This window comes from Gymnogyps californianus, chromosome 18, assembly GCF_018139145.2.
Source record: "Gymnogyps californianus isolate 813 chromosome 18, ASM1813914v2, whole genome shotgun sequence".
Lineage (NCBI taxonomy): Eukaryota > Metazoa > Chordata > Aves > Accipitriformes > Cathartidae > Gymnogyps > Gymnogyps californianus.
In genome coordinates, this window is record NC_059488.1 from 2,594,158 (window position 1) to 2,619,109 (window position 24,952).

General features: G+C 46.9%; 1 protein-coding gene across 1 annotated transcript in view; it reads left to right on the top strand.

Moving 5' to 3' along the window:
* Positions 1 to 24,952, top strand: part of CACNA1B (calcium voltage-gated channel subunit alpha1 B) — a 301,750-nt gene that overhangs the window by 243,755 nt on the left and 33,043 nt on the right. Inside the window, exons 28-37 of the mRNA XM_050908179.1 lie at positions 997 to 1,134; positions 2,037 to 2,238; positions 3,799 to 3,963; positions 4,827 to 4,937; positions 5,101 to 5,193; positions 15,419 to 15,535; positions 18,652 to 18,717; positions 19,404 to 19,495; positions 21,274 to 21,424; positions 24,742 to 24,869. Coding sequence (XP_050764136.1) covers positions 997 to 1,134; positions 2,037 to 2,238; positions 3,799 to 3,963; positions 4,827 to 4,937; positions 5,101 to 5,193; positions 15,419 to 15,535; positions 18,652 to 18,717; positions 19,404 to 19,495; positions 21,274 to 21,424; positions 24,742 to 24,869 — 1,263 coding nt within the window. The remainder of the gene's footprint in view (positions 1 to 996; positions 1,135 to 2,036; positions 2,239 to 3,798; positions 3,964 to 4,826; positions 4,938 to 5,100; positions 5,194 to 15,418; positions 15,536 to 18,651; positions 18,718 to 19,403; positions 19,496 to 21,273; positions 21,425 to 24,741; positions 24,870 to 24,952) is intronic.

The following is a 24,952-nucleotide window of genomic DNA, read 5'->3' on the forward strand; positions in this document are numbered from 1 at the left end:
TTTTCCCTTTTGTTGTTTTAATAGCTGCATCGTTCCTGGGTCTGATCTAGGAAATGCTTACCCAAATGCTTAATGATACAGGAGAGCAGGGTCCTTTTCCCGGGGAGGGCTAGGTGTGGTTTTAAGGTAAAGGGTTTTTGAAGGGATGGCATGACTCCTTTTTCTACCTGCTGCCTTGATTCTTAGGGTTCGTATGAATTAGGAAAACATAATGAATAAATAATCAGAAGTGAGTCGGTAGGAATTTAAAGAGCTCCTAATTAGCTAGAAAAGGGGTCAGTATTTGAATATCTTAAAAACCCTGTCACGCTTTGTCCTTTGCAGCAGACTGTCAAGGTGCTCTACCACAATGTGTGTCTTCCTCACTTGACTTTTTTCTTGGCACCCAAACCACATCCTCAGCACTGTCCAGGTCTGCCCGCGTTACCCCTCTCCTGCCGCCTTGCAACTGCAGGGCACGTCCCTGGTGGGACCACGTGCATGCAGCAGACGCGGAGGCTGTCGCTGCAGTTCTTTCTTGCAATAAAGCAGATGTATTGCAGAAAGAAATGTGAAATTATAGAAAAATGTAGGTTGGAGGGGAACTTTTCCAGATGCCGGGTCCCTTGGCCCCTCAAAGCAGGATCCATTTAGAAGTTAGATCCAACTCTGAAGTAGGAGCCAGAGACTCTTCCCCATCAAGCAGCACAGTTTTCTGTGGGGTCAGACAATTTGGGGGCCAGCATGCTCTTAATTGCTGGCTTTGCCTAATGGATGAATGTCCTGATTACAATTTCTTTCATTTCTAGACCTCAGGTCCAGTTCCTGTGGCTTGAAATGGCTCGAAAAACAGCCTTTACTTCTGTTACAAACCTAGGAGCTGTCTCTTCGTTTGTCTTTAATACATAGCACAGTCGGACTGTGCTACTGGGGCTTTTCGATGCTCCTCAGTGAGTCATATGAAATGGCTGATTTGGTTTAATTCTCTCATTTGGTCTGAATCTCTGTTTTTCTTAGGGGTCAGTACCTCGATTATGAAAAAAATGAGGTGGAGGCGCAGCCCAGGGAATGGAAAAAATACGAGTTCCACTACGACAACGTGCTCTGGGCTCTGCTCACGCTCTTCACTGTCTCCACAGGCGAAGGGTGGCCAACGTGAGTACACGGGACTGGCAGGGTCAGTGATCACGGAGGTAATGGCAGCTTTCCATGCCTCTGAGAGACACGTAAATGGCAGGTGACCTGTGAAATAAGAATAGTCTTTTATCGGCTAAGCTTTTACTTTCCCTTGTGTGATGATTGGGTGAACGAGCAGGCAGGGCTCTGCATTTTTCTCAGTGTTCTTCTGAGCTTGCACAGGGATGCTTAGGCAGTTTTCAGTACTTAATAGCTTGCTTGCTCCCATCTTTTGGACTTGCACGCCATTCTCAGGTGTAAAATTGGTAATGGGAATGTAAGAAAATGAGGGGAAAAAGTATTGTGACTTATGCTGAAAGTATGCTGGGTATGATAGTCCCAAAATTATATTTACTGTTCAGCATATGACTTTATTTTGGCACACTTTTCTGCTGGGACACATGGAGTACAATTCACGGTCAGGGTTTCTCCATGACAGGCCTTCCCTGTCCTCCACGTTCAGCTATTTCATAAAACAAAGAATAAAACATACAGCATCAATCTCTTTTGTCCAGTCCCTCACTGTTTTCCCCTACTTGGAGATCATCACCACCTTTCTTTTCCCACCCTCACTTCATCCCTGTTGACCAGAGAAGAGAAGCCAGATCTGACTGTATCCTCTCCCCTTGGCCAGGGGGATAAGTGGATCTGTACGTAGCAAATCTCCATCATTCTGCAGAATGGTGAAAACAGCAAGGGTTTCCCTAAAAATATTCTCAAGGAAAACTTCTTCCCAGCCATAGAGATGGGAGTGAGTTTGACCTTGAGCATATGTGGAAAACCCTCCACGTGAGTGAAGGCCAGTGAGTGACTATCAGGGTGTCATTGGTGCTTCACACTGATTTCATTGACTTTTCTTCTCTCTTTGCGCTTGATTGCAGTGTGCTGAAGCACTCGGTGGATGCTACTTACGAGGAACAGGGTCCCAGCCCTGGCTACCGAATGGAAATGTCTATCTTTTACGTGGTGTATTTTGTTGTCTTCCCTTTTTTCTTTGTGAACATCTTTGTGGCGTTAATCATCATCACCTTCCAAGAGCAAGGAGATAAAGTGATGTCAGAGTGCAGTCTCGAGAAAAACGAGGTACCTGCGTCTTCTGAATCTGGAGTTAACACCTGGGGGCTCAGAGCACCTCGATACCAGTGGAAGCCCACTCCTCCTCCTCCCTCCCGTGCCCTGGGGAGGCTTTAGAGCAGTCGTTACCTGAGGGTGTGTGGTGGAGAGACCAAACAAATTACAGACTGTTTCAGCTTTTGCATAAAAACAAAACCAGGGAGAGCTCCCGAATGCTGCATGTCAGTAAGCACTGTCACACGTCCCCGTGGACCGCACCTCCGCTTCAAAGTGAAGACAGACTTGCATGTTAGCTCAAGCATGTAGATGTGAAAGGAGGCAGAAATCTTTGGCCTTTTAGAGGCCAGTCATCAGAAATCAAACTGAAGTGCAGCTGCTACAGCTCCCCAGAGGAACACTCCGCTCACCAGGCTAGTTTTGTGCCTGGCTGAGATGATGTCCTCCTGACAGCAACCAAAAGTAGATGCCTTGGGAAGAGTGTAAGATCAGGGCAAGCACGCATGAGGCTTTTCTTTAATGCCTTTAGCAAATACCATCGTTTTCAGCTCAGGAACCTCCTGAGTTGGACGTGGTTTTTCTTTAGTTAGCGGCATCTGTGTATCTTTCTTCATGAATGTATCCAGTTTTCTGCTGAACCCGTGCAGATTTTTCACATCTGCGACATCCTTCGTCTGGGGTCCCACAGCCTCAATGACCTGTTGTGCGAAGAACCATCTCTTTTCATTTATTTTGAAACTGGAACCTGATTTTTGATGAAAAGAGATGACTTCTTAGTCAATTATTAATTAGTGCATTGTTTGTCTATATGAACAAAAAGTCCAAAATAAAGCAGAATGTTTAGAGATGCTTTACCACATTATTTTTCAACTGAGCAGAGAATATTTTTGCACTAATTTAAGACTTTGAATTCTTATCTAAATCCAAGATGAGAAGATGCTCCAGAATCAAAACTTGTGGGTAGAAACCAATTTTTAATGCAGTTTTATACTCATAATAATGTGAACAGAAATAGCCAACTAAGGGGGTCTTCGAGAGTTCACCCAGTAATATTTGTTGGATAATTTATTGGTTGAGTTCAGTTCGCATTTTATGAAATGTTATTAGCTGGACAGGTTTTGCTGTGTGTGAGAACATACCTGGGTTTCACAACACTTTTTTTTAAACACAGTAACATCTTTACCAATCCTCCAGTTTCTACAATTCCATATCAGGAGGAATTGGCAGAGTGTTTTCTGAAGTGAGCCTGTGGATTTATAATTCTCTTCCCAAAGTGGGAAGGGATCGGGACCTACCAGGAGCTGGGCTGGGATGGAAGGCTGTCTCCTAGGATTGCAGGGAGCCATAGGAGTGTTGTGGGGTTTAATATTTCAGCGGGTGTCCAAAAGTGACTACAATTTGGGGGTCCTGTGCTGCATTTTACAGGGGTAGTCAGTACTCGCATCATGTGTGAGAAACACTTAGAAATACTATCTTCCACTAAATGCTCTGGTCTCTCTCCCAACAAATCCCAAGTGATAGAGACTACCAGCCCTTTTTTTGTATTCTTTTCATCCCATTTTTGTTTTGTAGAGGGCCTGCATAGACTTCGCCATAAGTGCCAAGCCGCTGACGCGCTACATGCCTCAGAACAAGCAATCTTTTCAGTACAAGATGTGGAAATTTGTGGTGTCCCCTCCCTTTGAGTATTTTATCATGGTCATGATTGCACTCAATACCATTGTCCTAATGATGAAGGTTAGTGGGCTGTTACTGAATCTTTGCAATTTTGGGCTAGCGAATGTGGTGTTTGCTGGAGAGGCTTTGTACTCTCCACCTGAGAGCTGGGGGGGATCGGCAGGAGCAACCATCACTGCTCATTTGCCTGATGTCATTTTTAGATGCCTTGCGGGATTCCTTCGGTTCCCAAAGGGAGGTGGTTTAGTTGTGATGAGATACTGCGAATGGGATTCCCCTGCACATCACTGGTTTGGCTCGTAGCCCCTTCAGCGTATGGCCAGTGGGATGGGAACTGGGCTCCGCAGGTCCTGAGCTCCCAGCTCAACCTGGGCTTCCTGCTGCAGAGCAGGGTCACTTCTTGGGGATGCTCGAAATCCAGCCGTGCCAGGGAGATTACTCAAATTTGTGGCAGCGTCAAGCTTCTGGGATGTGATCCACAGTGCTTAGGAGGAAGAGATGCAGGTGGCTAGATATTGTGGATGATCTCCCCTCCTATCCCTTACCTAGCTTAGAGTATCTTCACAGTCAAGGGGTCACCATATTCTTAGGGTCTGCTGGAGCGAAACACAGTTCTGCACTTGTCCTCTGGTTTTGAAAATGCTTTTCCTCCCTCCTGGTCCATGCTCTGCTTACAGGGAGATGTACACCAGCAACAGTCTCCCCATCCTGGGTGTATCCCCAGCTACCCCATTAAGATAGCATGTAGGCAATGGCGTGCTTCTGGAGTGGCATGAATAACCGTATTGTAACCCCAAGTCTTGCTTGAAGTGAGCACAAAATCTGGCACTAAAATGGGCAAGAGTCTTGCAGTCAAGTCAGCTGGGAAGGTTTTATTCTGTAAGTGATCTTCCAGTAACAGCCTTTCTTCCATCCTGGTTTAGTTCTATGATGCTCCAGAAGCATATGAAGAAATGTTGAAATGCCTGAATATTGTGTTTACATCCATGTTTTCAATGGAATGTGTGCTGAAGATCATTGCCTTTGGTGTGCTGGTATGTGCTTTCCTTGTTTACTTTCAACTGTTTCCTCTCTACATGAAATGCTTGTATTTCATGATGCACATTTAAAAACAAACAAACAAAAAAAGCCTCTGTTGCAAAAAAAAAAAAAATAACCCCTGGATCCTTCTATCCCCCTTGTGTTTTCATTTGGCAGAATTATTTCCGAGATGCCTGGAATGTCTTTGATTTTGTAACAGTGTTGGGAAGTATTACTGATATTTTAGTAACAGAGATTGCGGTAAGTACAGTTTGCTCAATTTGCTTCATTTACCAACAAAGCTGTACCCTGTCGAGACATTGCACCTTCTCCCTACCAGCCTTATTCCCTAGAGCTGCCTCTGGCACTCATCGTGTGATGATGTCCTTGGGTGACCTGGCAGCCTGTTTCCATTAGCTCTGCTCTTTCCACGGAGATGAGCACGGCTGTCTGCCCCAAAGACTTTCATGCAAAAAGCTGTGATGAGAACGACAGTGCTAGTGACTCTGCCAGGAAACAATCTCTCTTTCTCGTTCAGCAAACGACTCTAACCCTGAGCTGGTTTTGCCTATTAATGGAAAAATCCTGTTGAATTTAATAGAGGGAAAAGATCAAAAGGATTCTGTTGAAGACTGCTGTTTTATAGTGTGAGGTACTTTGCAGGGCACGCACACACATCTGTCCCTTGGGGCTCCTACCCAATATTGGCCACGGGGCAGAGTGAAGGCGATAAGAGGAGTGAGAAGGGGAGAGGTGATGGGAACGTAGAAACAGCCAGAAACTCATCAGCCTGCGCAGTCCAGATTGGGGGAACATGGTGCGTTTCTGTTATGTGCCCAAAAGCTTTGTGGGGCAATTATTAAAACAAACAAACAACCAACTTTACCATAGGGTTTGTTGGCCAGCCCTACGATACCTGCTGTCTCCCGGCTAATGAGTCCTGTAGATTACATGAAGTGTACAAACTTGCCATTAAATTCTAGAGGATTTTTCCATAAGGGCAGCAAATGTCTGACTCAAGCCTTGACAGCCTGATATTATCCAATTTATAAATTGCTCCTCTCCTCTCCTAATGCATGTTTTAGCTGATGATGCTGTATCTGTATGCGATGAATTTAAACTTCACCATAATTTTTTTTTATCGGTCTCTGGGATTTGTTTATAGATCTGTTTTGTGTGTGCTAAGAACTGTGCTCCCCAGACTTCTTTACAGGACATTGAGCTGGTGGTGAAGACTGTTTTACTGTTTCTAACAAAATACATTATTGCCTAACCTCCTCGGTACAAAAAAGCACACAAAACCTCAAAGTTTTACTCCCTGCACGAATGGCGTTCATTTAACAGTTGGTGAATCCTATCTCGTAGACTTTGGATTACCTTTTGTTTTCAATGCACAGCTTACAGCCAGGGTAAAGTTACTCAGATCAAACACAAGGTCTGACTACCACTTCTCTGAGCGCTTAGGAGATCTGTTGCACTGTGGACAGGCACTGGATGCTTGCCTCCACTCCCTCTGTCGTGGGACGCGCTTTCTTGCCAGACTCAGGCACCCAGACTTTTGCCTTGGTTTGAAAATTTGTGAAAACATTTGCAAGTTGGCCACAAACAGAGGCTGACGCTTCTCTTCCACCTGTCCTTTGGCCACAATTACTGGGAGGAAGCAGCACAGCCAACTCACACGTGGTGAGGGAGAATGTGGTCTCTCTGAGGTTGGTATCTTCTCCTTCAGGAAGGTGTGTCCTTTGCAACACCATGCCCACACATTTCTTATTAAAATCCTCCTTTGTACAGCTATTTTGCAGGCAGAGAGCAGCCATCAGTGTTGCCGGTTCCCTGCTTGGCAGGTAGCCGTCCCTGCTCGGTTAACAGGCCATTGCCTCTCCCTCCGGCTCCCACGGGGGTGGCCCAGCCTCGGCGAGGGTGTGTGGCGCCTGGGGAATTGGCTATGGACTGATGAGGTTGGGCTGTGATACGTCACTGAATTTAAGAGAGAGCCACAGCACGTCTGGAGCTGTATATGCACGTCCTCGGCTTTTTGGAAGCAGCAGCTGTCCCTTGGCACTGTTGGCCAACTATTATGGGTAGGAGAGTTAGTGTGTAGGCAGAGGTTCCCCACCTCTCTGCTGGTCTTCAGGCTGGAGAGTGAATGTGCTCCCAAATACCCTTGTGTGAGTTGGCAGGCACTGATGCAGTAACCTCGAGGGTGCTGGGAGTGACGGCATCACCCTTCCACTCTGCACTAGTTTCTCTGGTTTCCAGCATCAAAGATAGCAGCAATTTGAGGATGCCTTTGAAGAGTAGTATGAATTACCTCTAAAAACAGTAAGTAAACTCCAATAGGGTTAAGCTCCCAAGCACCTATACACCTTTCCATTATCCTCCCAGGTGGTAATGGAGAAGGTTTTGGTTTATGAGTAGCTAGATCCATTAAGTCAAACCTTAGAGAGGACTTTCTAATGTAGTTCAACAGCTTCCCCTGGCAGTGTGTCCAATACAAAGCTGCTCAGAGTCATGTCTTTTATATTAAAGCCATATGTCCCCCAGTACCGCTCCAGTCCCTGACCTCTTGGTCCTCTGTCTCAGTCCATAGACCTATTTGAGCTCTGCTCTCTCTAAATCTTCCCCTTCTGCAGCATTTCTGTATAGCCGTCATGTCTCCTTTCCACATGCTTTCCCCTGCAGACAGAGAGTGCCCAGAGGTCCACCCACACCTTCTTGCTAGACCTGTTTTTCAAAACTTCTTTCATACAGCTCCTCTCTGATCTCTCTCCAGCCCACGCCCGTCCGCAGCAGCACACTTATCCGCACTGAACGGCTTTTGTAGCCACCGGTGTACGCTTCCTTAAGCCGCACACATTTACCTCTGAGCCTCAGCCAGGGACGATGGGCTGAGAGTTCAAAGGCGGCGTGCACAGCTTGCTGAAGAGGTGTTAGGAGCTTAGTTTGCTTAAAGGTGACAGTGATGCACGGGTCTCAGGATCGCTGCTTATTTACATGAGTGGGAGTTTGCAGTGGTGCCCCAAAGATTACGTTTATAACAGAATTGTTAATGGCAGCAAACGATGGCAGCTTTCAGGATGCTTTTCATGGAGCAGTTCATTCTGCTTCATCCAGTGGCATGTGGTGGAGGTGTTCTTGTACCAGGATCTCCACTGCCACTACAAGCCTTACACCCCTTCAGTCCTGAGGACAGTCTGTGGCACGTAGGGTGGAAAACAAGCAGAAGGATCCAGCACTCCGCTCCGGTCCCGTTTTGTTGGCTCTGCAATAGGTTGCAGCACGTGTTATTCTGACCCACAGTGCATCAGGGGAAACCCAAGGGGTCCCACAGCTGCCTGGGAAACGCCAGGGCTCTTTTGCTGCCTGGGAAGTGGTACAATGCATGCATATCCTGGAAGAGTTACACTTTAAACCATCTTTTAATATATAATCTGCTATTTTGTGAAACTGGAGTTGCACCTGAGTCACTTAAATACTTCTGGCATTTAGAACCAACTAAAAAATGTAAAAAAAAAAAAAAAGCTGAAAAACCTGGTGCAAGCGGTAGTGAGCATGCTGTTTGCAAAAAGCAGGGACCAAGGCGAGAACTGGTGGGTGCCTCATTCGCAGAGCACAGATCGGGTATATGGCCTCGAGTCTTTAATCCCACTGTCTCTGCCCGACTACTCTTTGCCCTTTATATTTCCAAGTAGGGTAGAGTAGTAACTAAGGCTCGGGATGAACATCCACTCTGCACAAAACGCCATAGCTAATGCTGAACACCACTTCAACTTTCTGGCTCAGTTCCTGACCCGGGGTGCAGCAAGTCTCTGCATCGCATTACGGAGCTCAGAATAACCAAAGAGGAGAGCGGGTCTTTACTCGTCACGACTCAGAGCTGTGTCCCCAACAGAGGATGCCCTCTTCTCCATTTGCCTTCCTCGGCTCCAGCCTCTCCTCAGCTGACGGGCAGCCGTGGGGATAGTTGGGGGGCGGCCCCTGTTAGTCCTTCCCTGTGCGTTCAGCCCTGTTACTACTCGTTCATACGGGAGGGTTTCTCAGGCTGAGAAGCCCAGGTGACAGCCACCATGGGAACTCAACTGTCAGTCTGCATCTGTCCCCCTAACAACCACCCGTGAAGCCCTCCAGCTCCCTGTGGAGAGAGGATGCTTTCTGGGTATGACTTTGAGATCAGGCGCGGAAATAGTTGCAGGAGCACCACTTCTCTCCATGACTATATTTTCCGGCTAGAAGTGTTCTCCAAGGTAAATAAACCTGCTCACCTGGGCGGTCTCATCTTGAGAGACTCGGCTTCCACCAGCCTTGCTGCATCGGTACTTCTAACCCACTGAAAACTAAAGATAAAAGGAAAAGAAATGTATTGATTAATTGCTTTATTTTAATTTTCTAGTCATGTCATATGTAATTTACTTTGTGAATGCAGTGGTATATATATATTTTTTTTTATTTCCTTAGGCAAAAACACGTATGTCAGTTCTTTACCCTCTCAATAATTGAGGTAAAATAGGTGGCATTAAGGAGAAGGTGTCCTTGCGGACACGGCCGGCCTCAGGAGTCTGAATGGGTGTATGGCAAACTGACATCCATTTCTATGCCTGGAAATACAAAAAACATACTGAGAAGTGTTTGTGAATTGTCTCCCAATTTGCATTACAAAGTGAAATGCAAATAACTACTGCACTGTCTGTGTTACCTTTAGGATCTCAGAATCTGTTTTGGTTTGAAGCATTTTTTTATTTATATAATTATCATAAAATAACACCCCCAAAAGCCCAACAGTTTTTTTCCAGTGAAATTTTCAGAGTTTCCTTTTTTGCTTGTCCTGATTACTCATTTTCTCTTTTGTTTCCTGTTTTGTTCTTTATTTTCCTTATCTACCTGCTGAATCACGCCATCCAATCAACATACAATGCGAAAACCATGTCTCCGTCTGTATGTTGTGCACCTGCTGCTCAAAAAAATAAATTTGTAAATAATCTTGCAAATATCCATCCATGAAAACATCACATATAGGACACGGTTGGTTTCATTGAATTTAAACAATTATTTAAATTCTCTGCTTTTATTTTCTCTCGTTTTTCTTTAATTTAATTCGTTTTGATGAGATTTCCGATTGCACTGGTGAAAAAGCCTCACTGCAGCGTGCCTCAAAACTGGCTTCTGTTCTGCATCTTCTTCCCCTTGGCTAATTGGTGACGTGAGGCAAATGCAGTTACCAATAGCCTGTTCTCTGCTGTTTGTTACACCTGGCAATGATAAAGGGGAGACTGACACTTGCTTTATTTTGGTGGAAAATTGAATGAGAATAGGAGGGAAAGGATGCTTCTGGATGACCTGGAGCAGAGAAGATTGGCTGGCTGGGAAACCCTCCATTTTGTAAGTGGTGGTACCAAATTCAGTTCTCAGAAACTGGTTTTGTTTTCTTTTATGATGAGATGCATTGAGCTTTCCGCAAAGGGAAGCAGTACATTTAACAGGACTGCCTTACAGGTATTTTAAGCTTGTGGTTTACACTGTATTGTAAGGCAAAAAAATTATTGAAGTGCTTACAGACTTGCTTCCCTCAAATCAAAAGAGAAGTCAAAGGAAAGAGTGATTTTTATTCAACTTTGAAAATTCTTTGTGATACCAGCATATAGAAGCATTTTGCCACCACAGTGGACACAGAGTCCCTGGATGCAAAAGCAAACATCTCAAGTAAAATGCATAAGCTGTGTTATGAACAGGGCTGAAAAGTACTGGGAACCAGATCCCGCTGGGAATTTAGTGCCTGATTCCAAAGATGCCTTTGGAAATACTGGCCTTTGTCTTTGAAAATCATAAATTAAGCAAAAGAGGATGAATAAAGAAAAATACAATCTAAAAAATAGATATATTCTTCCATTCTTAATTATCTTGGCTATGGTTAATAACACCAATGAGACCATAAGCTTGTCAAAAATACTTGCTTGGCCACCTGACAGCAGCTCTCGGGTCTGTGTTAGCATCTGGACTTCCTGTTGCACAGTTGCTCTTACGAAACAAATTGGAGTGAATCTTCATGACAGACTGCAGATAAGCTCCATGCATGCTTCATGGAGGGTCCCAGGAGGGAATTTTCTGCTAGGAAGCAGCAAAGAAGAGAACGACAATGTATAAGTTGAAAGTTTGCCCAGTGCAATCTGAGAAGGGAATCCTCTGTGTGTGCTGCGGTGGCTGGAACTGTTACAGATGTGTGGGAGCTGTGAGGATGTCTTTGCAGACTTTGCCTTCTGCACCCCTGGCCCAGGCAGCACAGATAAGTGCTCTGGCATTAGCTGCGCACATGAAAATATACTGAACAAAAATCAGCTTATCTCCATTTGGCCAAATTTTGGCCTTGTTGCTGTCCATGTTGCAGGTTGAAGATTTAAATGCTCATCCTGCAGTTTGTTAGGATTGCAGTCTCTGTGGTCGTATGTGCAGGTCCAGGCTCCTTCCGTCACTCAGTGTGCAAGGCGTCCAAGTTAGATCTTTGGAGCACCAGGTTGTCCTCCGGAGCTGCCTTCTTCCTTCCACGGCTGATGATGGGAGCCTACAGTGACTGCTGCAGAAGCACCAAAGTTGAAAGGTAGTAGGGAACAAGGAGAGATCTGGGCATCACGTACATAAAATCATTTTTCCAGTGTTGCTGGCTCAGGATGAAAGGACATGATATGATATTCCTGTAATGGCAGAGTCCCCAGGACACAGACAATTGTGGCAAAAATCTTCAGCCTCTTAAAATCAGCAAGGGTTTTCCCCAAGCTTCAGAGGAAGCCAAGACTCTCTGCAAGATTCAGGAACTATTCTTTAGTACTGGCAATGCCACAAACATTTAAATGGAAACAGCCATTTCCTCGACAGTAGTTCCTTGGCATAACAGGTTAATTCTTGTTGATGCCAGGTGAAGAGAACTGCCAAAGCTTCCTGAGTGATCCCATTCTTGGCTTGGTTGGACTCCTCTTCCTGCAGCTCTTTGCAAGTTTGGGTGAGCCCTTCATTTTGAGGACAGAAATCTGAAGTTTCCAGTCCGGGCGGTGGTTGTGTTCTGCAGCTGGGCCACAGGAAGAAGCAGGGGTGAGCAACTCAAGTTCTGCCAAATTTATTACTGCGTGGCAGCATAATGTCACCTCCTTCAATAAGTCCTGCGGAGCATGTCCAGCCATGGCATAAAAAGCTCATATTCCCACTGCCGGTTTAAAAATCCAAAACACTAAATCCACTGAGCTGGTGCTTTGCCACTGGTGTACAGAATGGAGCTGATTCTGCATCCCTGCGGACAGCGGGCACAGCTCCTGCGTTGGGGAGGAAACCACTCTGCTGCTGAAGATGCTGGAGGAACAGATCCAGGCAATGGCTGTAAGCCTTATTCTTCATGGCCTTTCTACTTTTCAGTATGGAAAACACCCTACGAAAGGGTAAAAGAGCGGACTGCCCATGTGGGAGAGCAATCAAAGCCAGTTCTTTATCCGCAATATTTCTTCTCCCTGTTTCCCTTCTGCTCTGCAGTTTGCTCCAGGGATGCATCGCTCGGCTGAGTTTCGGTCGCACTCCTGTCAGGGGAAGCGGTGGCTGTGCCTGGCTGTGCCGAGACCCTCCGGGGCCTGGCGGGTGGCTGGGTGCCTTCGGTACCAGAGCTCCCTCTTTTAGGAAAATAGTGACAGGCCAAGGCAAAACGTTTTTCAAACATCATTTGCTAGTCCTCAGGGGGATCATAAAATCATAAAGGTCTGGTGCCTCTTGTGAGCACTTGTGAATCTTTAGCATCTGTGCAACAGAAAAGCAAACAAAACCCTGGAAAGAAAGACCTTGATAACCCAGAAGATGATCATGTGTATGTCATGTTACAGAGGTGGCTGAGCGGGAGGAGAATTGATGCAAAACACTGTTACACACAAGAAATATCGCAATGTGGAGTTTCCCCTTTAACTGCATGCAATTCTAATACCTGCCTGGACAGTTGAGGTGTTGAAGGACGGGTTTTCTACGCGGTGTGCTGAGGGTTACACACGCGGAGCCCCTTCCATCCATCACGAGCGTGTGTAATTTTGCCTCCCTACGAACAGCGCAGAGAACGGTCCTTCGAACAGTCTGCGAATGTTGGTGACGGTGGATTTTCCTGGGTTGCGAGTGATTCCCCGCGGAGCTGAGGCTTTCGCTGTGCTTTAGGAAATGGCAGTGCACGAGTCAAACAGGGAGGGCTTGGGGCTGGGGAAAAAAAAAAAGTTACGGACTGTTTGTCCCCCCAAATCCCGGGGAGTGGGGGGTTATAGACATAACTGCACAGTTTTGAGCCCCCTGTTTCATATTGCATGTATACAGACTATCCTGCATAAAGCCTCACGTAGCACAGGGATAGTCTGTGCTAAGTGTGACCTTGCAGTCAGCATAGACCAAAGCAGATGTTAAGCATCATATCAGCTGTGATGATGAGACTATAGCAAAGTCTGAGCAACACACTGTTCTTGCTGTTAAGCTGCAGTAACGTGGGAAGAGGGGAGGTAAGGCAGGTTCATATGCAGAGCTGGATCCTGCAGATGCTGCCTGTGCACATGCTCCTTGGAGGAGCGCTAGGCTTGTACACGGGAAAGATCTGGCTTGAGCGTTGTTCTGAAGGTAATAATGTCAGAGTTGCAGGCCTGATGCCCAAGTGCCGTCAACGTTACACACAAGGTCTGATCCAGTTCCCGCTGGTGGGGAGACTTTCCATGATTAAAATGGGCTCTGGGTTAAACCTTTGCCCTGCACTGGAGCCTGCTGCAGCTGCCCTGCGGAGGTGTATCAGCCTGCACCGCAGCCAGCACAGGGGGAACAGGGTGCTAAGGACCAGATTAGTGATGGCACCCAGTTATCCAGCCGCGGTCCAGCTCTGCCCCCTGGGTCTTATGTGGCCCTTACCTGCTAAGGTGAGTTCAGCTGCTATTTTGTGAAGGGAACATAAGCGATGTGAAAAATAAAACAGAAGCTGATGCTAAAGAGACAAGCGTTGAATTTTTAGCGCCTGTTTTACTGACCTTGAACAACCCAGGGGAATCCTCGCTTGTGTTTTGCCTGCCAGAGCTGATTTCTGTTGCTGACTTGAATGAGCTCAGTGTTGTCTGCTCTTTCATTGAACATACCTATGCTTTTCTCTTTTCTCTTTATTTGAGGATTGAGTCTGATACATGGTCTGTGCCTAACTATGAGCTGCTTGCGTTTTTAACATGAGAGAAACCGAGTGCATGCCTGAGACTGATTTCTTGAACTCTTTGATGGGATTGGTGGAATGCGATGCTAGTGGCCCAAAACTGAGCTGGCATTTAGATAAATGAATAGATCCAACAAGCCCCCCAAATTCAGCATGAGCTCTGTAGCCAAATGAGCAAGAAACGTGGGTCAGTTCAATATGACTGGGTGTCTTCTTGTAAAACAGTAATACAAGGGAAAGACTATTTTTGCTCATTTTTACCAACAAGAGCTCCTTATGATTATATTTTCCACTCCACTGCTTGATAGTTTAAAGTGGGATGCTTTCTCTCTTTAGCTAACTCAGTCAAATAAGTGGCTGTGAACAGAGATTCACAAATAAGTGAATTGGAATCAGGACGGAAAGGGGGGATATTTTTCATCTCCTTAAAATAGGAGGGCAAGAGGGATCTGGCTTTTGCATGTTTTGTTTTGGAAAGAACCCTCTCTAGATTAGCTCATTGGGGCAAGAAACCTCTTTTCCCTGAAGGAAAGAAAAAAACAGGGTGCGGGGTGGGGAGAATCATACAAAACAAATGGAAATCAGAATCTGTCTCCAGCAGTTCTTTGATCTACGTGCAAAGGCACATTTAATAATAATTAAAAAAATCAGCAGGTTCCTAAGGCACCCTCCTGCTGTTGAACGCTCAGCCTCCCCAATTGATTTGCTGCCATTGATCCATCTTCCAAACAATCTTGCTGGTGCCCTTTCTCCTTGATGAGCCTGTCCAGTCACATGTTGTATAAACATTTAAAAGCTCCAGGTTAGAAAACATCCTCATTCTTTCAAGGATGTTTTAATCTTCACTGGACAATGCCTTTCTTTGTTACGGTAGAGGCTATATACGCAGTCCCTTGCAACTGTCTTGGCTGAAGTTCAGTTCATTGTAGAAAGCGAGCTGACCAAGACTTCAAAACAACCTCATTCTTTACAAAACGATAATACGGCACCATTACCTCTCCCTGAGTTTTTAGGGGGAGAAAATCTGCCTTAGTCAAAGAAAACAAGACCTCCGTGGACAGCGTGAAAGGGCCTTTTCCTTTTCTATCACTGACCCAGTAGCAGAGGGGAGGGCTCTTGTGGAGAGGGATTTTCTCATACTTGCTGCATGTGGAGTGATCTGCACTGACGAATGTTTCTTTTGGAAGGTTTTCTGGTGGCCGATTTGCTGCTTAGATCGTGAAGCTGGTAATTTTAATTTCTTTTTTGCGGGCTGTGGTTTCTAATCGCGTTAATTTCTGAAGGACACAAAACCTTTACTTTCCGCAGGACAACTTCATCAACCTCAGCTTCCTGCGGCTCTTCAGGGCAGCGAGACTTATCAAGCTCCTTCGCCAGGGTTACACTATCCGCATCTTGCTCTGGACATTTGTGCAGTCTTTTAAGGTGAGTGTTAGGGAGGTGGGAGGCAGGGAAGAGATGCGGGGAGATGGTAATGCTTGGCACGTCTGTAGTATCCTCCACTGAGTATCAAAGAGCTTCCCCTTGCTAAGGCAACGGCCTCTCTGCACCTCTACAAAGCAATGACAGGAATATTAGTTGTGCAGAAAAGCTAACCAATTTGCACTGAACACCCCCCTGAACGCTACAGATGCTGAGCATTTTGGAAGATGAGTGTGAAAGCCGGACGGCTACTGATGCAGACTCACAGCAAGTGTGCAAAGCTCAGGTTGCCCTTGAAACTACTACAAAATCCCTATGGCAAAGTCTTGAGACTCAGGTATTTGCATAAGGAAATGGTAGTCTGACTAATAAGTGCTTTCATGCCTGCTACTTGCCTGCAGCAAGTGTAAGATTAAATTGCTTTCACCAGGTTTCAGTCTTGGTTGAATCTGATAGAGGCGGAACCCAAACCGTTGCATTTTGGTAATACAAACTGTGAAGCTGTATAACACAGGCCTGTGTTTTTATTACGTGGAGGATTACAAGAACGAGTTTCTGTTTTCAGGTTGAGACAGTTGCTTTGCCTGGTTTCCTTTACCCCTGCCCTTCCCTCCCAGCAAGCCTCGGCACGTCGTGGCAGCTGGTACGTTGTGGCACAGGGGTGACTGGCCACCGCAGCTGGATATGGCACTTCTGAACTAAGTGACCTTCAGACAACTGCCTTACAGCAGCTTAGTTCTCAACCTGTGCTTAGCTTCAAGTTAGCTGTTCTCCAGATCTAAATAAGAGCCCGCATGCCCTGAAGCTGGTTATTTCTAACAGCTCTCAGCTGGTTTGCAGCTCATTTCTACAGCTTGTTGTGTTTTAACTCTGGTTATGGGGCTCGCGTTCTGCAGTGCAGAGAGGAGATCATTTAATCTGAAATCAGGATTTGTAGCACTGATACTGAGCTCTAACACACTAGTATTTATTGAGTGTGCAGCTGCAGCGTGCAAACCCCCAGTCCCATCACACGTGGACCTAGAAAGCACTTGACCTCCCTGGTTCTGGTGATCTCGCAGGACTTTCAGAGAAATATAAGTAGAGAGGTGATGTGGGAAAGCAAAGCACAACGAGGTCAGGGAGCGGCTGAAGATGGATCTGTTCACTAGCTCACAGCCGCAGCCAGCAAACTTCATCTGCCGCTCGCTGCCGGGGTGCCACGCTCCCGAGCGCTGCCCGTGCATGTGGTGGGTGGCTCGGTGAGCCTGGGGACCGTACCTCTGGCTTCGCACAGGGTCTTGTCACCTTCTGGGCTGAGCTCTGAGGTCTGTGGGTGATGGCTTATGTCCTGGGTGCTGTGACAAGCTCAGGGGAGCTCGTCTGCAGGTCGGTGCAATGTCAGGGTATTTTGCATGGTGCTTTCTGGAGGGTGTTATGGTGCCAATTGGTATTTAATGACGCAGAGTGCGGTGGGATGCAGAGCAACCGGTTTCTTTTGCTTTAGCTGCGCTTTCGAATACATCACGGTGTGTGAGTCAAAACGATGCAGAGAGGTTATTTTAGGTGATAAAACTGTGGGGAGGAGTGTGGTCTCTCCAAAAATGGAAAAGACTTTTTAAGAGAAGAAAGGTATTTCTCTCTTGTGGTTGGAGAGAGATGCCGGGTGACTCTGCCCACGCCAGGCTGGGAGTGCTGGCCAGCCCCGTGCGGGCTGCAAGAGAACCGGGATGGAGAACTAGTTTTAGCAGAGCGTGAATGTGGCTATTGCTCTGTACTGGAGCTGGTCGAGAGGGAAGTTTCTGTTAGACCTTTTAGACTATAAAGGCAAAACCTTTTTGGAAGGTGGAGATGGGAACATAGTGATTGCTTCTTTCTACAAGCAACCTGGAGAAGAACTGCAGGCATCCGTGCTGTTATCCCATGGCCAGGGGTGGGAGTGAGTGTTGTATTACACTGTACATCCCTTTGGGAGACACCAGACAGGTAGCTGGTGCTCTCGCATTCAGCTTCTGTTCAGCTTTCACCCAACCATCAAGCAGCTAATGGAACGGGATTGCGATTTGGAGGGTTGCAGTGCCTTAGATTTGTTAGGTCGTGTTTTCCTTGAGGGTGGATGGAGATGGTGGTGCTGCTGCTCTCACCTTGTAACTTATGAGGAATCCTGCAGCCAGGAGAGCCTCTACCAGAGGCTGAGACATGGGGTCTGCAGGTATAAGATGTTCCCACTCAGGAGAGTGTCCTTGGACTGTGGAGTCTTGGCTGGATCTTGGGAGAGGGGCTCAGCCAAGGCCCTTTTCGGTATAATCCCAACCCTTTCCAAAGTGTGTGTGCAGAGTGCTGCCCCTGAAGCGGAGCCAGGATGGTTCCTGGGCTGCATGGGGAGCTGCTTGCCTGCCTTTCCCCCCAGCGCTGAGCTCTGGGTCCTTGTCCCTTGTGCAACGGCGTCCCGCAGACACCACAGCAGCCCTTTGTCTCATGTTTCCTACTGGGCTCCCCGTGGGCTGCATAACCCCTCTCCTGCCCCGAGCATCACGCAGTCTAGCCCTAGGGCAAGATTTCTCAATTTTTCAGTTATTACTAATTAAGAGGCATTAATTACTTGTTCGTTTAGCTTGAGTGGAAAGTAGCTATTACTCTCAGCTTGCGTGACATAATTACATTGTAGCCTTCATTGATTTCTTGCTAAAACTCAGAATCTTTTTGTCCTCTTGGGATTCCAGTCTGTGCCTGTTTCAGAGCAAGAACTTTTTTCTTGGATGTATATTTTTTTCTTGTACTAAATTTATAGTAAGGTCATTAAAAATTAACATTCATACAGTTATGCATAGAAAGTGCTAGTGCCTGCTGGTAGCTCCAGTGCTTGCTTCAGAACTTCTTATTGTGTTTTCCCTGCTTACTGCTTATCTGCTTGCAAGGATATTTAGAGAGCCCTTGGAAAGCCCAGACTGTTTTGTGATCGATGAATACCTGGCTCCAGGGGTTTGTCTTCTGAAGGCTGCCAGAATTGTTCATATTCTCTTCCCAGTTCCTTCATCTGAAGGACAAACGCCGCAAAACACAGTGCTGCCCGGGAATTAAATGCTACCGGCTGACGTGTGCATTTGCTGTCATTAATACCTCCTTCTCCTTTTCCACAGGCCTTGCCTTATGTGTGTCTCCTCATTGCAATGCTCTTTTTCATCTATGCCATTATTGGAATGCAGGTAAAAATTTTAGCTTTAATACCGACCATAAGTAGCCTGGTTTTGTGCCGCTGGTTCAGGGTGCAAATGGGTGGTTGCCTGCACAGTAGGATCAACACCTGACTTAGGATGAGGAGAAAGTCCGGTGTCAGGTAAATGAGAAGTGCAAAAAAGGCCACTTTTTCCACCCTTATTGCCAGGTCTTGTGTTGAATGTGGCCCTGGGCGTACAGATATTTCTGGGCGTGCAAAGGGAGAGCATGGGCAGGCAAACTGGCTGCGGGCGACGAGCCTGCAGCACAGCATCTCCGGAGGCGGTGGTGGGCAGGCACGTCTCCCGCGGGCAGGCACGTCCCTCTCTCTGGGTACGGGCACGTCAAGAGGCTGAGAGCAGGGACCAGCTCAGGCGCTGCGCCTTTCTGAAAAGAAATGAGAAAGTTTTCTTGGCCTGGGATGGAGCTGAACTGTGGTGTTGGAAAGGGTCTGTGTGAAGATGAAGCACATTAACCTTGTTTTTTTCCCCATTTGATCTCCACAACACATTTTTATCTCTCTGTTCAGCACAGAAATTATTCTAGCTTTTGAGATCCCTTAAACCACGACAAATTATTTTCCTGCCTTTCCTTCCATCTCCACTTGATCCACCTTTATTGACAACGTCCACGTGAGGATGTGTTTGGCCTGAATTGCTTCTATTTTCTGCGGCAGGTATTTGGAAACATCGCGCTAGATGATGAAACCTCCATTAATCGGCACAATAACTTCCGTACCTTCCTCCAAGCCCTGATGCTTCTGTTCAGGTAAGTAGAGTATAAAATAGTATACGACTTGCATGTGAACAGTAAATAAGTGTTTGGTTTTGCATATGCCAGTTTAGCTGCTGAGACTTAGGCATCCTCTAAGGAAGGTATTTGGAGTAAAGCATCCGTTCCTGCTTCCTCCTCCTCGGCAGTAAGGGTTGGTCTGGCACAGCTCCACATATGACAGATCTGATTCAACACACCAGCACTGCCACAAAGTGACACCCAGCGCTGTGACACTCCACGTCAACTCAGGCAGAAGCTTAATACAAGACAGAAACCCCCTGGTTTAACTGATCGATGTGCTTCCTGTCATGAAGCTTCCTTTATTTTTTTTTTTAAGTGAGAATTCCTTTAATTGGTCATTTTTGCATTACCAACAAGTTAACACTTCATACGTCAACGCCACCTCTGCTTCAGAGTGAAAGTGTTTCCATCTGGGTTCATTCTGCCTGGAAATGAAGCATTTTCAAATTAAAAAAAAAATCAATGAAATGACAGATTTTCCTTTTCAGACCCGGCAAAAATGAAGTGCAGGCCCTGCTCCAAATCGGGGCAGCTTGGGGAAGATTTCATTTATCCGGATGTGTGCCGTGTGGTGTGGAGACACAGCGGTTAATAACGGCTCTGGCCCCACCAGCGCCTGCCAGCCGCGCCGAGGCTCGGTTCTGCGGATTATGCGGCGCTTGTAACTGGATATTTTGCCTGGGATATGGTTTGCATAGTTTCTGTGAAGCCAGACGGAAATGAAATTAGCCCTCTCTAGCTCAGAATAATCACTCGAGTCAAAAGTCTGAATTTTAATAAAACCGGATAATTGTTCAGTCTCGTGTCCAGACCTCTTGGTCCCTTTCCAGACCCACGCGGCAGCAGCAGTGGGACAGGGCGGGCAGAGGCAGCAGGACCGCGATGGGGGAGCGGGTTTCGGCACAAAGGAATGGGGCTTCAGGACTCGGGGCCACCAGCGGGGGAATCTGCTGTATAATTCAGAGTAGCCTGGAAGCTATTTCAGCTTACACTGAGCACCTCTGAGTGTGGTGCAGAAATTACAGAGGGAAAAATTGAGGTTACGGGGGAAGTCAGAGTAAGCGAATATGGGCATCCCCGGCTTCCGATCCATGTGTGCACGTTGCAGGGGGTGGTTTATTTTGAGGACAGACCCGTGGCTGTTTTTCCTTGTGGCTATTTTTCTCCCTATAGTAGAAGTAGAAGTTAGAGGGGGAGGAGGGAAATGATGAAGAAAACCCAGGAGACTGTCATGAAAAAGGGACCCAAGTCACTATGACCAACCAGACCATCCTGGTGGTTCTGTATCTGCCTGATTAAAGGAAATAAGAGATTCAAGTGGAGAAGCCTGGTTTCATTTCCCATCATCTCCATTGGGTTTACAGCCAGCACTAGAACAGAGATGTTAGCTGCTTCAAAAGGGAACAATCTAAACTGTGTTTACTTACATTTGCACTTTGCACTGGACATGTTTAAATCAATCTGGTTTTATTCTCCATAAAACCAATAAAGCTTAGCCTACCTGAGCCTGTTTAGTTTCTTTTACCCCCCTGCAATAGAGGAAAATGTTCTTTCTCCTTTCTTTTTCATGTCAGCAGGCTGGTAGTTCAAATTCCTAATGTAAATATAGTCTCTTCACTTGGACACAACCTTCCACGTAATTAATTTAGTTAATTGGGCGCAGTAATACTGCAAGGTGGATGCGCCCCCCCCCCAGGTCTGTAATGGGGAGGGGGTTGGATAAGCTCACCCTCTGCCCTCTCCGTCTACAGGAGCGCCACGGGGGAAGCCTGGCACGAGATCATGCTGTCGTGCCTGAGTAACAGAGCCTGCGACCCGCTCTCCGGCCTCACCAAAAATGAATGTGGCAGCGATTTTGCCTATTTCTACTTTGTGTCGTTCATCTTCCTGTGCTCCTTCCTGGTAAGTCGGTCCAGACCTCTCCCAAAGTGGAGGTGCTGGGGTTGTTCCCCCCCCAGCCCTTCCCACCCCCTTGCTTCAAGACAGCTTCACTAAAAACCATTTATCATCCCGGTGATAAAATCCCTGTAATCCCCAAAGAGATCATTTAGTCATTAGTTTAAAGGGAAGCTTTTTATCTTTCTTCTCACAGAGGGGGTCTAATATTTGGAATTAAGCATTAATCTGTTTTGTCCTGATTTGGAACATGGTCCTTCGAAGAAGGGGATTGGGGAGGGCAGGGTGAGAATGGCCAAGATAACATTGGTTCAGAACTGCTTGCAGCAGGGAGCTGGGAGCATCACACTTATTTGTTGCCTTGTGTTTTGTTTTGTTTGTCCAATAAATGCAATGATCATTTTCTTCTGCAACGGTGCCAGGAAAACTTTAGACATGGAAGTACACAGAGCTGTTGTACTCGATCCGTGCCCGTGGCCATCATACGGGGCTGGGTCTAAGCTTTAACAGGTTTGGTTCACTTTCCTGCACCGCTGGGACAGAGGAATGGAAAACCAGGGACAGGAACCCAATTAAACTTCAAGCGGGAAGAGATGAAAGTCACAGCTCTGAAATGTACCAAAAAGCAACGTATCAAGCCTACATTCAGTTCCATGGGTTTGCTTTAAAATATAAGATTTGATGCTTTGTGCAGCTAATCCCTGCTATCATCAGACCCCTTAATCAGGAAAAAGAGGTACACGTGGCAGTTTGATACTGGGTATAGATAGACCAGCTTCAGTGGTCCCTACTGAGATCCTTTGTCCAGCTGCTGTCATCCCTTTGAAAGCCCGTGGTTTATTTCTTCTGCATGTTTTTTAAAACGTGAAGCACTGAAAGCTTATACAAAGTTAATGCTCCATTTACTGATTCCTTCAGCACTCCGTATTTTAAAGCCAAATTTTTTCCTTGTACAAATCCCTAACCCAACATCAGACATTCTCATTGTTATTTTCAAGTGCATTATTGTTCCTAAAGCTTTTTCTTTTAAAAAAAACCCAAACAACACCCCCCCAGACTCACCCTCCCTGGCTCATATCTGCCGTCCCACTACAAATGTAGTAGCAGAGTTGGAGGCTGGAGCACATCTGTACAAAATACAGCTTTGTGTGAGCTTTGTCCCTGAGTCAGCGCTCCCAGAAAACGCCATGAAACTGCACCCTGGGCTTGCTGGCAGAGAGAGGGGAGAGCCCTCGCGAAGAGCAAAGGTAGGGAGGGCAGGCTCCAAAAATAGGCAGCGGAAAGCCAAGCAGCTGGGCTGCTACGGGACAGGGCTGTAACTCATTTCTTAAAGCGCGTTCAGCACTTCATTGCAATGAAACATGTGGTTCCCCACAAGCGATTAAAGCATTACGGAGTCACAGCCTTGCCAGGAGGGCGCGTTTTTATGGTTTGTTCAATGTTGTTACACCGTAGATTGGGGGGGGAATTGGATAACGTATTTGTTTTTAAATGTTGTTTCTGGCTCTCTGTGGATGTCCAGCTTGACATAATTTTCCTCCTGAAATTTACACTGTTGAAAAATATGAATTGAAATTTAAAAATATACAGGAACTTTAGAGACAGCTGTACGCAAGCAAGGGAAAACTGCACTGAGCCATGGCTGGAGCTGGGAGCAATGGAAAGGGACTTGAGATCAAGGGGCAAACTCTCGAAAGTTTTGCTGTCTCTTGATGCTGTGGGGGTACTGTCTTACGCGTGGGGTACCTGCAGCACGTGGGTGAGCCCTGCTGATGTGGTTATAGTGCTTGCAGCCTTTGAGCAGCTTATTGAGAGCTGGTGTGGACATCCCTCTCCAGTACTGCATGGTGCACCGCAGTGAGATCCTAGGGCTTCTCTAGGCTGTGTTGCGCACAGACCCTGCCAGCATCCAGGAACCGGGGTGGCACGAAGTACTGGCTTGCTTCCCCAAACCCAGCAGAGTTGTTTGACGTAGCGCTGCGTTTGAGCTGACAAGCCCTAACGCTCAGCCGCAGGAGTGAATTCACGCACGTTGCTGCAGAGGCAGAAGCCTTGTTTGCAGCTGAGGCACTAGCAGGGCTGGTGTGTGCTCAGCTCTGTGCTCTTCAGCTTGGCCTGAAGAAGACCCTTGGGTGGTGTGAGGTACCTCGGTGCCTTGTGTAGGATATTGGGGGCTGGGTTCTGCTCCTGGCTTTCTGTTGGGGTGAGTTCTAAAAAATAGATGGACTAAAGGTCTAGGAGGTCCCCGATTAGCATTTGGTGGTGATATGGTGATTCATTAAGGACTGTGTTTGTCTGTACTGGCGGATCGCGTGTCCCGGCAAGCGCCAAGACCCCCTTCTCCCTCCAGATCACACAGGAATATGAATTCTTTAAAACTGCACAAACCCCAAACTCCGTTGCCTGTGTTTCTTTTAACAAGCGGCAGACTAGGCGAGGACGTCCATGTTCAGTTTAATTCTGCTCATCCCCGCGCGAGAGCTCACAGGCTGCTTCGCCGCAGTCCTCCTTGCTGAGTGTGGTGCAGAGGAGCCGTGCTCACGGCAGCAGCTCAGCCTCCCTACAAAAGACACAACGAAGGTAGAAAGGGGCCTTGTGCCAGTCAGGTCTTTATCCGGCACAGGAGCATCCATTCCCGCCTGCCCTCCTGCTCTTCCATTCTGCTGGCTGCAGCTTGATCTTTTCCCATTGAAATCCTCCTGACTCTTCCGTTGGCTTTAATAAGAGGAGAATCTTTATATGCCAGAAGCGTTTGCTGGGCTCTGTGTTAGACAGCGGCCATTAGGGACAGGAGCCTTTTGTGTGTCCTGCCCCTCGTCTTTCTGGGGATCTTTGAAGGTTTGAATTGTTATGAGCCTAAAATAGGACGTTCAGGCTGAAGGACGGTTTTTCTTCTAGCTGTTCTTGTCTTGATGTGCCTTGATATGAAAGTGCTGGAAGAGTTCACGTCACCCGGTTGGTGAAGCAGCCGCTGCACCCGTGGGCTGGTCTGTGCTGAGCCAGTCGGGCTCTGGGATGGATCATGCTGTAGGGCATCACCCGTGATGGGGCCGCGGCCAAACTGTCCGTGGTCAAAAGCGGTGGTAAACCTGCCGTGTACTGCAGAGCTGGAAGGGGCTTGCAGCGTGTGGGGGAGGAGGAGGTGGCAGCAGTGTCCCCAGGGACCCAGGGCTAAGTTCATAGAGTGCCGCTGCTTCTTGGAGAAACCACACACCCTGCTAAGGGAATCATACCTGATCCCCTTCCAGCTTTTTTTCCCTTCCCTTTCTCGTCCCTTTCCCTCCCCTCCCCTCTCTAACTGCATTATGGCTTCCTCTCTGCAGATGTTAAACCTGTTTGTGGCTGTGATTATGGACAATTTTGAATACCTGACAAGAGACTCCTCCATCCTTGGGCCCCATCATTTGGATGAGTTTGTTCGTGTCTGGGCTGAATATGACCCAGCTGCCTGGTATGTACGCTGTTATATGTGGAGAAAAGGATATACATTGTGTATAAATACGTTACCTATACACAAACAGGCTATTTTAATGT